This window comes from Epargyreus clarus, unplaced genomic scaffold, assembly GCF_041222505.1.
Source record: "Epargyreus clarus isolate Ecla_fem2 unplaced genomic scaffold, WU_Ecla_fem_2.2 ptg000034l, whole genome shotgun sequence".
In the NCBI taxonomy this organism is placed as follows: Eukaryota; Metazoa; Arthropoda; class Insecta; order Lepidoptera; family Hesperiidae; genus Epargyreus; species Epargyreus clarus.
Genome location: NW_027332239.1, coordinates 3250482 through 3265523, shown reverse-complemented (window position 1 = coordinate 3265523; position 15042 = coordinate 3250482). Strand labels below are relative to the sequence as shown.

Here is a 15042-nt window from a genome sequence, read left to right as displayed (position 1 = left end):
GTTCAGAGGTCGATTCGGTCCGCCGTTAGTGAGTTGCTTCGCTAATTCTTCGTCTATTAGCGTCACAGTAGACCCTTCGTCTAGGAGGGCGTACGTATTTACCTCCCCCCGTGGACCGCTGAGTTTCACCTCGCAGGTTTTGAGCAGTACTGATGTAATAGGCGACCTCCTTGTCGTGACGCTCATTACTAGCGCGGCTGCTTCGTCTTCCCTGCCGTCGTCCGGAGTGCTCACTGTAGTCGTAGATTCCGTTACTTTTTCTTTATGTAGTAGCGCGTGATGTTGGTAGGTACATCCGTGGACTCCGCAGGCCTTGGCTTTGCATGTGAACCTGCTGTGCTTCCTTTTCATGCATTTGAAGCACATCTTGTTGTCCTTTGCCCACTTCCATCGCTCGTTGACGTCGAGTGCTTTGAGTTTTTCGCACTCAGTAGTGTAGTGTCCCCCAGTTGGACACATGAAGCATTTTCTTTCTTCCGGTTGACTTTCCCCCGCAGTGTATACGCCCTTGGTAGCAACCCGCTTTGGTGCTACTTCTCTTCTGACGGGTACCGGAACGCTTCGCTTCGTTGTGTGGGTGTACCTTATCATAAGGTCCGCTTCGGCCATTAAAAACTCGGAGAGTACTATCATTTCATTATCTTCCATGATGCGTGCTTCGTTATTGGCTGCGTACTCCGCCCATTTGCTTATGAGATGAGGACTCAGTTTGTCCATTACGTCTCGAACGAGTAGCGGGTTTCGTAGGTAGCCTCTTCTATCTATACTTTTTATCGTATAGACAATATTTTGAATCTTCACCGCGAACTCATACAGATCGGTGCTCGCGCTCCCTAATTTCGGGATCTTTTTGAGCTCTTCCATGGCCCGATCTATTATGAATTCCGGTCTTCCATATTTCATCTCTAATGTGCGCATGATGATATCTGGGTTAGATGCGGTGAATAGCTGTGACAGCACGGTTTCTCTCGCTTCCCCTCGCAGGCTGTTTCGCAGTCGAAGGAGATTTTCCGTTGGAGAGAACTTAAAGAGTCTTGTAGAATCTTCCATGGCGGCCTTATACGGTAGCCACTCGGCGACGGCTCCCGTGAATATAGGTAGTTCCGCTGTTTGGCGAGGCAACGGTCTTGAGGCGACTAGTTTTTCTAAGGTGTCGGCTAGCCGTTGAATGCCTTGGAATTTCGCGTTCTCCCCCCGTTGCTTACTAACGGGAGGGCGAACCTCTTCCGGTTCTTCCCTGTATTTCGTCGCCGTTGGTTGTTCCATGCTTCTATCCACCCAGTCTTGTACCCTTTCGTTGCATGAGCTCGCCGCATATTCAGATTCGGCTTCGATTGCAGTCATTTCGGCGGCTAATCTCGATTTGATTAGCTTTTCTTTCATAAGTAGCCGCTTCTCTTCTATAGCCGCGAGTTCTTTCTCCGCTTCGTATTGTGCCATCTTCATACGTGCGTCGATGCTTCGCTTTGAAGTGTTACTGCGAGCGGTGTGTGCCGGCGACGTAGGTCTCCGCACCGGCGATGTAGGTCTCCGCACCGGCGATGAAGTTTCACGCCTTGGTGGCGTGCTAGCTGGTCGTGCAGGTGGCCCCATGACGGACGTCCGCGTTGACGTCGCTGGTGCTGTCTCTCTCGCCCCTTCTGGCGGAGAGTGCTCCATCCTTTTTTCTTGGGAATTTCCTGCGACCGTCGACGGCGACTGCGGAGAATCTTCATAAATTCGGTGTAGCGATGGCCCTGGCGCACCCTTAGCGCCCGGGGCTGCTTCTGACTCGCTGTACCCCGATTCGGAGCGAACACGACCCCTTGTGTTCATTGCGATCGGCGTATTCATCTTGAGTCTTCTTTAAATCCGGCTTCTCGAAGGACCAATGTAGATTATGGGTTTTCAAATAAAACTCCAACTTGAATCTTCAGTTCTTTTCTTCTTGTTTTTATTCCGAGGCGTACACACTTTTCCATACAAAAAGGCGAGCTTAAGTACTTATTTTGGGTACCGCAACAGGCGCAGGCTCAGTCAGCAACCGCGTCCTATTGCCGTCCCTTTCTAACATAGCCTGTCTTACTCTTACAATTCTATGCTTACACTCTATTGCTATCCTACTCTTACATATCTATTCTTATTACGTAGGACTTATATCTATTGCAATAAAATGTCTTATTTACATAGTCTTAATTACATACACAAGTTACATTAATCAACATTTACATTTAAATTCTTAGGCCGTTGTCGTCCGTAATAGGTAGACTTCAGACACCTTAACGAATCATTAAAAGAAAATTTCAGGTTTGTTGGTTTCCTCACGATTTTCAGCAATGTTATGACAAATCGCGATAAGTAATTTCTAATACGCACAATTTGGATACGGATTTGAAACTCAGAGCCCTCAATTGAGAAGAAGATTTTTCGACCACTAAGCTATGCATAAGCCGTCATTGAAAATCTCCAATATTAAAACAGAAGTTCTACCTCAAATTTACCGTAGAAAAGTCGCCTAAGTACTAAATTAGAACCACTTGCTAACCAAACCTAACTAAAGGACGTAATAGAAGAACAAGGTAAATAATTACACAATAATATCTAGTAAAAATGTTTTATTTGAATCTGTGATTTGTCCGTGCTACTCATACATCACTCGAACATTTAACATTACAACATTTCAATTGCTAAGTACAGGGTATAAGTGTCTGGAATGTAAGTCGAATATATTGCGAACAATGCGATTTGAGGCTCGCTACAGACTTCAGAACGTTTATTATAATACAGCTATTATCTCTTAGTATTAAAAAATGCTAAAGTTTATGTCATCTCACTTAGATAGTTTCTTTGAGATTGTAACGGTATTAAAATACCATAAACATAATAACATAAATAAATGTAGTCAATAGATGGCGTTTCTGACCAAAACTCACAACACCTAACGGTATTTGGTCAGTTACATATGGTATATCAACTAGAGATCCGTTAAAAAGTTGCAATCATCAGGTGTTTTAAGTACATCACTGAAATAACGTATTATGTACCTGATTACATACATAACAAATTATACTAGAAACAAATATTTACAACAACACAATATGTCAATGAACTATCTATCTTATTCTTCAGCATTTTGCAGTAGGTACACAAAAAAGTTTAATCAATCAAACATAATAAGTTTGATTGTTCTAGACTTTGACGTAAATTATATTTATGATTATTTAAAATATTTACCGTTCACTTGTCTGTAGCAAACCTAAGTCATTACATTTCAAAATCTAAAAGCATCCTTCTATAAAAACAAAGTACCTACTAGCGGCGTCTAATTAATTACTGATTAAACATTACATCCTTATCTTAAAAATTAATAGATATTCACGCTAACTTACTTAACAATACCTAATTAGTAATCTCCTTTCTTACAATAATTTCAAAATGCAGCTCCCCTATTGTATATGAACAATAATTTGTACGATAATAAATACATTCCCAGTTTAACATCTATAAAATTGGAAAAATGATTAATTATTATAATAACATTGCATTCTATAACATTGTATTACATTACAAACTTTGAATAGAATAAAAAAAAACAATCTTTTTGTATTTATTAAAGTTATGAGTCTGATTCACACAAGTTTTGTTATAATAATAACATTAAATATTTGTGATTTTTTCAATCTATTCAAAATTTTGTTTCACATCATGATATTTTCTTGCATATGTTTTAATATGTTGTCAATGTTGATGTTGCATCAATCATCCGTCATACATTCAATTATACATAATGACAAACATATATACACATACATTTCAAAATTGTTACATAATTATAAATGCAACTTATTCATATGTGATGTTCATGAAAAATAAAAATAATTGCAAATAAAACGAAAGAAATAGCAAATTGTGAATTTTGCATTTTCGCAGCACACACACTAAAATTGAATTGCACATAACATACTTTTTTTAACTATATATATTCCTGTATAATTGTTAAATATAAGTACAAAAAAGTTCACATATTGTAGGGAAACCCTAGAACTTCAGGAGAATAATAGAGTACCATAAAATTTGTAGATAATTGATGATATCTCATTGTAGCATATTCACATTACAACTCACACTAACATTAACAATTAAAATTACAATTTAAAAGACAATTCTGTATCAAATCATGATTTTTTATTCCTTTAAAAGGCTTAACACTACGACAAAATAGCACACCTGAGAATTAGATTTTTATAATTTTATTGCATTAATAATAAACATACACGAAGTAACCAAATACATTCTTAATAGAAATAATTGTTCATATAAATATGGGATTAAGCCATAATATACATGGGGATCATACTGGACGCTAATTGGTCGTAAAAGCGTTTAAAGAGACAACAGTCATAAACAACCAGCTATGTAAAATGTTTTGTTCAATTATAGATTAGAAGACTTATTAATCAAATACAAGTTAGTTTTTTAAATAAGTGTATCATGGTCCAAAAGACCTATCTCTAAGTTATGTCTTATATAATATCTATATGACTAAACTGCAATATTAACAATCCATTTGGATACTTCGTCTATGTAAATACATAATGTTGTGTTTAACATTGAGTAGATAAAACAGATATCCAATTGCTACGATCCTGACAGCCCTTCTCTAACATTCAACATAGCAATACGGCTCTGAACGGAGACATAATTTCTTGACATTACATACATGTACACTAAGACCTGGTTCAATTGCAATAATAACAATTTCCTTTCCGCTGTCACAGTCACCAATTTGTGCAATCCCATCGTAATACAAACTCGTCATATATGTAATGTACCACTAAATTTCCACTTGTAACACATAAAATAATATAGATGTCCTGCTCACTCACAGTATAGTACAATGAGATAAAATCACGAAGGGTAAATCTAAGAACTAAGAGCGGTGTTTGTTGCGGTTTATGCTCTGCAGGAGTCGTCGACCCCACCACTCCTCGAGGTTGAACGGCCTGAAGTTGGCCAGCTGGCGTGGAGCCAGCACCTCTTGGTAGTACTTCGCGTCCTCGCTGCCACGCTCCAGTTCACGAGTTACCTGCATATGACAAGATATAAAATTGATTATTATTATTTAAGTATCGCATTATTAGCTCACGCCGTGAAAGCCTTATCGTCTTGTCGAAAGTCAACCTCGCAATCAGGAGGGACCAGGTACTAATCCAATGCTATATTAGTGATAGACAATGTCAAGACAAAACCTGCACGCCAGAGTACTTTAAAGAAAAGTCATCAAAGGTATTTGAAGTCTACTAATACACATATAGCAAGGTTTTTAAAAAGCAATGATACATTTGTTGCCACTCTTGAGGACAAGGGCAGCTCCTTATGTATGAGTGAACTGATGAGTGCCTTCCTACTTTTCAATCAACTTCCAAAATGCAATATGCAAGCAATCACCTTATTCCAGGAGTCATAGATGTAATTGATGAGATCATCATGCTGGTTGATATTATTGTTGTTGATATGCATGGTGGGCGGAGTTTGGGCTGGTGGGCTCAGCCGTGCGCCATTGTGGCTGTTGCCGTTGTGGCGCTTGCCCATGTGCGGGAGGGAGCGGGTGCCACTGTTGATGTATCTGGAATTTTTATTATGATAAATGAACATTTGCATCATTATTTGATAATATAGTGTGTCGCTCAGTTGATCTGTACATGCAACAGAAAGCAAATCGAGTTTCATTATATATGGCATGGGTCTCTTCAAGAAGGGTGCGAACAGAGCTCTCCTTCAAAGCCACGCGATGAATTGGAGACTCCTCTGGTGTTACAAATGTCCATAAGTGACATGACTGTTTTCCACCAGGTAGCCCACAAAAAAAAACATATATAGAGTATTAATATCCTAATATTCGACTAAGCTGCATGATAATATGGGCTACTTAAATGTATTATTGTTAATCAATCTACCCAATTTTTGATTGAACCCAACCAAAGATCTAAATTTGACAATGTCTGGTGTGCAGATAGCAGATATTGTATAATTTTAATTTTGTAGGCAAAACTTTGAATACATGAATTATTAATAATAAGCAATGATCAACCAATGCTAATCGTCCACCATAAAACCAGTATGTGAAATGTAAACAATAAAAATATTAATTGTATTACTATTAATGCACTAGATAATCGAAAACAATAGTATCTATTCCGTAAACTCCGACCTAGGCCCAAGAAAGTAGGTCAAGAGTACGTATTGTTTTGGCGCCTATTTTTCATCGATGAAACGAAAAATTATACGCTTACTTTCAAGGTTTTATGTACTGAAATTACTGTGAAAAGACATATATTCTATGGGTCACTGCGTATAGTACGACAGAAACAAAGAAAAACGAATTATTTGCGCTCAATATGCCGTTGTTGACTTTGATGCAGTAGATCAATAACGAAGATAATGCGGAATGATAAAATAATAATAAATGTTAAAATAGTTATCAAAATTAACTCAAAACATCCCACTCATATAGAATATAATCATCTTAGGCCATTGTTATGTAAAATAACGGAATATTATACCTATCCCGATATCATTATCGCGTGTCGGCCGTAAACAAAACTGGGTTATCTCCCAAAACATACTCAAGTCAGAATAATACGCAAATATTTATAAACCCACGCGAAAATCCAATATGTTTGTTTACAATACACGATGCGTGGCAAACGTGAAAGTTAACATAAGCGAAAGGACAATAGAACATCCCAACTCACCTCATATTTCTATCCATGTTTTAGATTAGAATAACGCTAGACACTGCTAAACTTTTTACTTACAATGACTACTAACGTTAACAGCTAAATATCTAAGTCACTACTTAATTATACAAAACAAAGTATTCTAAAATTATCCTAAAAAACTAGAATTCAATAAATAGACGGGACGCCACACAAAACAAGACAACATCACATAAAATAATAATACTTCAGTTCAAGCATCTGTCATGATGTCAACAAAAGTAACAGCTGCCTTTTGCACTGTATTGCTATAGGTTAGATATAAATACTGAAAAATGTTGACCAATCATGACTACGACGCTTGATACATTAACCAATGGCAGCAGCGAATGTTGACGATCAATTTTTACATTCTTTTCAGGGTGGGTATTGCAAAGCATCTATGCATGTATAATAATTGCATACAGCCAAGCATTTTTAATTATTATATCTTTCTAAAAGATTTATTACACATTTTATATTATATAAATGATTCAATTAAAAATAATGATGCTAAATTTGTCTTGGGCTTTCAATTCGATAGATCGACTACTTGACTGAAAAATTATGAATTTAATATGATCCTGGATCACATTATATCTAAAAGAGTATAATAAAGTAAGTAGCGTTTTAGCAAAAGTGCTAAATTGCTACTTACGTTATTATACTCTTTGCTACTTACCTTCTTCTTTCCTACTATACCTGCTAATAATTTTAAGTTTAAAAATACTGAAAAATATTACTCATTATTATATTTATTTTCTGGATTTGTGTTTTATATTCTAGAAATGTATTACTTATATTTAAAGTGCTATTCGGTTACTTTATAATTAGCTGTAATATGTATAACATATATTGTACAATTCGTATTTCTCACATTTTCTATAGTTCGATTTAAAATCGATTAATGATAAAATGTAAATATTTTATTTTTAACCTTTAAACCCTTTAACCTTGATTTTTAAATCTGGTAATCAAATTTATATGGCAAATAAAAATGAAATGACAAATTGACAATGGAAAGAAATTGACAGAATGACAGAAATGAAATGATGGCGTTGTGCCGTTGTCCGATTTCATGTGGTTTCTCGAGCTGAACTTTAACTTATTTTCTACTTTTATGTCTTAAGTATACATATCTGCATGCTGGTACATTTATACAACAGAATAAATTGAACAGTCATTTCAAAAATGACTGATAAAATGGGATTCGAGGAGTTACGGGCAAAGTATAAGGTAAATATCTGTTTACGGAACGTCTTCGTTCATATTTATGAAATAAATAACGCTAACTTTTTTTTAGGATGTGCTCTCCAAAGCATTCGCGACAAACAACATCGATTTGCTCGATTCCTTTTCCAAGAATACGAATGAAACCGACCGAAAAGCTGCAATGGATCAGGCCTTCAGGGACAAACTGCTGGAACTCTTGGTAGAAGAAGCGAGTACCTTGGAAAATTTCATCTGTTTCTGCATAGAATCGTGTAGACGGCAGATGGTGACTCCTACCATGCCTGTGGTGTTACTGGGAGACATATTCGACGCGTTAACGCTAAACAAATGCGAGAAAATGTTTACGTATGTTGAGAACGGCGTCAACATTTGGCGGGAAGACCTTTTCTTCATTGCTTGTAAGAACAACTTACTGAGAATGTGCAACGATCTATTGCGCAGACTTTCCCGTTCGCAAAATACAGTTTTCTGCGGTAGAATTCTCTTGTTTTTAGCAAAGTTCTTTCCATTTTCTGAACGTTCCGGACTGAATATTGTGTCAGAATTCAATTTAGAAAATGTGACAGAATTTGGAGGTGACAATTCAAGTACACTTAAAGATGCTTTGGATGAAGAAATGGTGATAGATGACCAGAAAAGTAAGCTTACCATTGACTATAACCTCTACTGCCGGTTTTGGAGCTTGCAAGACTTCTTCCGAAACCCAACCTCATGCTATAACAAAATACAGTGGAAAACATTTGTAGCGGTAAGCATTCTGTAATAATTGTTGTACTAAATAAAATTAAGTTTTGGTTTAATAACAAACTAATGTATATACTCTTAAAAAAAATCTGCGCAGTATACAGGGTCAATTTTTCAAATAGGGCTTCAGGGCCAAATCGTATAAGGATTTGCAAAAAATGCTGAAAGGAGTTACGAGGCAGATTTTGATAAAAACTAAATGAGACCATTACTTTTTTGAAATATCTTTTTCCCTGGCCGGGAATCGAACGAGTTCATTTTGAAAAAAAAAAATACAACCTCTACATTATTCCACTATCTGATAGTGTCGCATAAAAAAATCTTACGAGTCAATTTAAAACAATATAACTACGATTCGATAAGGAAATAGACACAATAACATGTAAAGCTTTTAAAACACTCGGGTTTGTTTTACGCAACACCAAGGAATTTAAACAAGCCCAAGCAATAATTCTCCTTTACAATTCTTTGGTAAGAAGTTGACATTACTCCACACATTATTATTCCACTATCTGATAGTGTAGTTTATAAAGATTTAATTCTGGGAAGTAATGATAAATGACAAACTAAAGGAAAAGCTTGAATTTTAAGAAATTACATATTTTTTCATACTACATACCATTCATTAATTTAAGCATTTCGCATATTAATTTAACATTTTTTTGGCCTAATGTTTCAAATTATTTGAAAGCAGACGTTTTCTTCACCTTGTATATCAAAATAATCAAGGCACATATGGAATACTTACCTAACACTGTCCGTAATCTGGTTTAGTTTAATGTCTATCAGTTATACAGTGTTAGCAACAAATAGATATTACTAGCTGACCCGGCAAACGTTGTGTTGCCATATAAATAAAAAAATGTTAAGGGTGAACAACCCTTATTACTTAGGGGGATGAAAAATAGATGTTGGCCGATTCTCATAGATACCGGATAAGCACAAAAAATTTCATCAAAATCGGTCAAGCCCTTTCGGAGGAGTATGGCAACGAAAAACTGTGACACGAGAATTTTATATATTAGATGTTATGCTACCAAGCTAATCTGACATAATCCAGGCATTATTAAAGAGAAATTCCTCTTTATTCAATGTACATATTGTTTAAATTATAATAAAATATTCTTTTGCAGCATTCGGGCAGTGTCCTGTCAGCATTCTCGTCTTATAAGCTAGAAGCTGTCGAGTTACAGAAGTCTAAGCTGAACAGATTGAAGCCGGTCAACTCTGATGTTGAAATGCAAGAGTCGAGCAAGGAGCAGCACTACTTTGCCAAATTTCTCACTAATCAGAAGCTTCTGGAATTGCAGTTATCAGATTCGAACTTCAGGAGATGTGTGCTCATACAGTTTCTGATACTCTTCCAGTACTTAACGTCTACAGTCAAGTTTAAAACGTGAGTTGAGATTCTTTTTACTTCAATATAATTGTAAAGTTATAGGCATTTTATATAAACTTGAAATTGGTCATTCCAAGTAGATTCACTTACAAGTTAGAAGTTTTCGAGCTGGTATTAAAATAACCACAATAAGTATATGTAACTGATATATGTGGGATATCAAATTGTTGAATTCCCAGTCATGCCTCACAGATTTTTCATTGATTTAGGAGTCAGAAAAAACTTTAGTGAAAATGTATTATGTCCTAAGTCCACATTATGAGATGTTCCAGCATTGAAATATTTAAATATGTTTTACAATAATTGTTTTACAATAACTATAATATTTATATGTGTCTCTTACAGGGAATCCCAAGAACTAAAATCTGATCAACAAGAGTGGGTGAAAGAAACCACAGCACTTATTTACCGGCTGCTCGGGGAGACGCCGCCCAATGGACGTGGCTTTGCAGAGTGTGTAAAGTGCATATTGAAACGGGAGGAGCACTGGAACAACTGGAAGAATGATGGGTGTCCAGGTAGGGATGGCTTAATAAAGTGCATATTATAATAAACATGACAGCAGTGCCACCTAATCTTACCACTTTCTTCATTTGAAGAAAGTGAGTACTTACTCAAGCTTATTGTAACACTACAAAGTAATATAAAGTTAGTATAGTCCGTGTAAAACTGTTAATCCGCTCTGAATATAGAAATGAATCGCGACACCATAGCAATTTGTATGACTACACCTGCTCGCAACAACCAACAACAATTCAGAGTGGACTAGCTATTTGGCAAGGACTATACTAGCTCAACTAAATTACATGTCAATTTTGCTTTTTAACTTTTACTATGTATATGGACATTCACTTAGTAAATAAATTTGGAATCCATACAAAATTTTTATATAACATGGGCTTTTTGTTCATTTCTGTTGTTGATGCTGTTGTTCCCTTTTGTTTGTATTTTATACAATAATTTGAAAAATCATACAAAGGACTATACCATATGATATGAAAAGTTACAATGTTTCGTATTGTAGTGTGAACTATTTTGTAATCAACAATTATTGATATAGAATTTCAGAGGCCAAAACCACCAGTGCAGGTGGACACAGACGAAGTTAGGAAGACTAGGAAGAGGCGACGACCAGTTGGCGACATCATACAGGAATATGAAGAACAGAACAAATTCTTCATGGGAAAGTATGTTATATTTCTACAGCATAATAATACAATATGTATATTGATGGGTTATATTTAGCTCAGTCTTTTGTTAGATATTTAATGTCTTACACTGGTATTTATAAAGTAAAATGTCAGTAAAGAGTAATATTGTTAGTTATTACACATTGAACATTAGTAATAATTGCAAACTTTAAAAATGTAATATAACCATGTAATTCAGCTACTGTGTTCTTTTATAATGTAGGAATAGTTCAGTACAATTATCTGCGTAATTTAATTAAAACAATTTGAGATTTCGGTTTAATAATCAGAAATTATGTTCTTTTTATTTCCAGTAATGAGTTAACTAAGTTGTGGAACCTATGTCCAGATAATCTAGCCGCGTGTCGCACCAAGGAACGAGATTTCATGCCATCCTTAGGTATGTATTTAATAGTTATACCATTAATATTTAAAAAAAAATAACTTCTCTATTTACATAAAATTTATAGTCATCAGCAGTAATAGCTGAGATAATTTAATAGTTATAGGATAGAGATAGTTCGGTATAATTATGTTGCTTAATAATGCGGCGGAAACGGCAGAGATAAATCGGACTGAAAAATCTGAAATAGCAATATATCTTTTTTTGTTGATTTTGTTGAGGTAAATAAATGGTATTTAATGCTGTGGAGGTGATTATATAGGACCAGATTAAATAGGACTATATTAGTGTTTACGACGGTATAGCCACACGTCGATCGATTGATATTTTCGTGGGATCGGCGGTTGGTCGATTCTCTTACTCTTTCTGCCCGCAACCCTGTAAGCCCGCTTTTAATCGCCTCTTACGACTGGGGATACCGTAGCTCTATCCTTGTCTCACAACTACAGGGACAATCTGTTATTTATTTGACTAAATATTTATATTTTTGTGGAATCGTATTAAAAATTCTCTGTGTATGTTCTAATTGCTAATTAATATATTTTGGTAAAACGCTTCTTCTATTCTGGCTCGTAATATTATATACATTGTTGTTCTTGTTTGTCGTTTATGAGTATAAATTACATAGTGGAACCCTAAGGGAATCGCTGACTCGTTACACGTGTATGCTAGTCGGGCCAGGAGAACTAGGTGCAGATGCAGCATTGACGTCAATCACCCTGTTTCCTTAGACCTACGGAGGCCCCCCGCGCCATTCTAATGTCAAACTTCGAGTTAGGGTCGCTGACTCAGTTTAGTATTAAAGTTAAATTAAATTTAAATCAACTTGTTTTTTTTTTTTGGAACCTCCGGCCGCAGCGAACGTAATTTATATGTGTTTGCAGAGTCGTACATGCTGTGCGGCGCGGCGCTGCGCACGCGCTCGGGCGGCTGGGGCTGGCGCGCGCTGCGGCTGCTGGTGCGGCGCTCGCCGCAGTTCTTCGTGCACACCAACAACCCCATCGGCCGCCTGCCCGACTACCTCGACGACATGGTGAGCGCGTTGCGTCTAGAACGAGACGAGATCCTCTACGTTGACTCCATGTGACCGGAGGTGGATGGTCGGGACTCCGGCAGTAGCTGCGTCCGCAACCTTCTCTCCCTATAGCGAAGGTGGACAGTCTAGGGGACCGACAATGGCGACCGAAGCTAGCCCTCCCTTCCAGCCCATACTCTTCTTGTCCCGGCTGAGCCTCAGGCTTGCCACCCTTCTTCTTTTTTTTTCTATATTAGTATGTTTCTACACTTCGGTCAGCCTGTACAGCTAAACTTTTATATAGCTCGATTTTGTCAAAACCAAACTCTCTAACAGCTTTTTGCAAGAAAAATGAAGACACCATACATATATTACACATGTGTTTCTTTTTAATAACTGATTCATTTTATTGAGGTTGTTTATAAGCACTAAATTCAAATGCACATTTAAAATAATTATCAGCTTGTTACACTTTCTGTTATCAGGTGAAACGCATATCGCGCGAAGTGGCTGCGAATGCGGTGGCCAATAATACCAACGGAGATTCCTCGGGCAACTCCAACGACAAGCCTATCAAACAGGTAAATTTGATTTTATGTTACCAGAGCATGATGGAATAGGAATATCGGTTAAACATTGTTTTATGTACTTACTCTACCTAACTATGTGTCGTAGTGGGCGTCGTAGATAAATGTCGTCACAAATAGTACATTACGATACGAGGACGAAAAATTTTTTTCTGACAAGTGTGAGTTTGCAGGCCGAGCCGCAGGCGAGGACTGCAATCACACGAGTCGGAAAAACATTTTTCGTCCGCGTGTTGTATAAAATTTTATATTACGGGGTCGGAAATGGGGTTTTGCGCACGCGAAGCGTGCGTAAAACGTCCATTTACGCACGCCGTGATATAAAAAATATTGCTGCCTATTTATTGGATTATTCCCAAATACCTTTGAAGATTTTATTATGTATTTATTCAACTTAAATAATTCCAAATTATTTGGTCAATAATTTCAGGAGTCAGCTGAAGAAGAAATCTCAGAAGAACAAATGGAAGCCGATCTTATGAAAGAGGGTGATGCCAATGATATTGAACAGGTGTGTATACCAAGTATACCAGTGACATAAAAATCATAAAACATTTTTCAAGGAACTTTTTACTGCTTAAGATATACACTAAGAACCACAAAAATAGTTGAATAAAATGAAATAATTATATTGACAGAGAGACAACGCCATCTACTGACCACTTGATTGACTAATATCATTTATTTATACTAATAACTGTATCATATTTGAACTTGTAATGTACACACAGTTTTTCTTGTAGATTTGTAAAGTATAAAGTATAGAATATGTGCGTGACGTGATATAGATTAGTAAAGATTACTCACTCCTAAGAAGAAAATGTATCAAGTTTTGAGAATTGAAATAGTTGCGTAAAAAAGTTTTGCCACATCTCTGTGCTAAAGTGTCCCTAAAATATTTGAAATATTTATTTATTATATAAATTACGCAGTATTAGTTATTTATTCGTAAATTTTCTCTAAAAATGTTTTTTATTTGTCAAGAATAAAAAAAGTAACTGACAAATCAGCCTTTTGTGGCCTCCTTCAATTTCAAAGCGGCGAAGTATCTTTACTTATCAAAGGTGTGACCATCGAGTATGTGTTCCCAGGTGCCAGACACGACGAACGTGGGCGATGATGACGACAAGAACGCGAGGTCTAGCGTGACAATGATCACTGCGACCCAACTGGACGCTGTGGCAGAGAAGCTCGCCGATTGGAAACGCTTAGCAACGAAACTCGGCTACAAACCCGACGAAATAGAATTCTTCGAGACGGAGAACGCAACGGAACCGGCCAGGGCGAAGAACATGCTCCAACTCTGGTTCGATGACGACGAAGATGCGTCAGTGGAGAATCTGCTCTACATCATGGAGGGGCTGCAACTGGATTCGGCGGTGGAAGCACTCAGAAACGCAAAATGACACTCGCTCAAACGTGTAGTCAGACTGCGGAGAAGCTACAACTTTGTTTGAAGTATACTTTAAGTTAGCGAGGATTTTTTGTCACGAACATAGACTACAGTATGGTGCTGTGGCATTTATGATAAAGTTCGTATTGAACCGTGTATAGCATCGCGGTTTTTATAGAACTCAACCGATCTACAAAGTTAAGCAACATCGGCCACGGTCGGAAGTTGGATGGGTGGTCGTTAATATCAAAATCACATGTGCACATTCGTGCTACTGAATGCACTTAAGGCCGTCGGTTCCGGTTGCTATCAATGGATAGAAGCTGGTAAAGATTGTTGGC

At 36.9% G+C, this 15042-nt stretch overlaps 2 protein-coding genes across 2 annotated transcripts; one reads left to right on the top strand and one right to left on the bottom strand.

Moving 5' to 3' along the window:
• Positions 1–3184: 3184 nt before the first annotated feature.
• On the bottom strand, positions 3185–6946 carry LOC140755847 (uncharacterized). Its single transcript, XM_073091188.1, has 3 exons — positions 6735–6946; positions 5428–5605; positions 3185–5065 (listed from the first exon to the last, which is right to left on the bottom strand). The coding sequence occupies exons 1-3, from the start codon at positions 6749–6751 to the stop codon at positions 4910–4912; spliced, it is 351 nt and encodes a 116-aa protein (XP_072947289.1). The 5' UTR covers positions 6752–6946; the 3' UTR covers positions 3185–4909.
• Positions 6947–7765: 819 nt separating this feature from the next.
• Hpr1 (THO complex 1-like protein Hpr1) lies at positions 7766–14837 on the top strand. The gene is made up of 10 exons (XM_073091237.1): positions 7766–7973; positions 8041–8718; positions 9848–10110; positions 10459–10631; positions 11174–11300; positions 11618–11703; positions 12591–12739; positions 13207–13302; positions 13739–13819; positions 14400–14837. Exons 1-10 carry the CDS (start codon positions 7929–7931, stop codon positions 14712–14714), a joined length of 2013 nt encoding a protein of 670 aa, XP_072947338.1. The 5' UTR covers positions 7766–7928; the 3' UTR covers positions 14715–14837.
• The last annotated feature ends 205 nt before the right edge of the window (positions 14838–15042 follow it).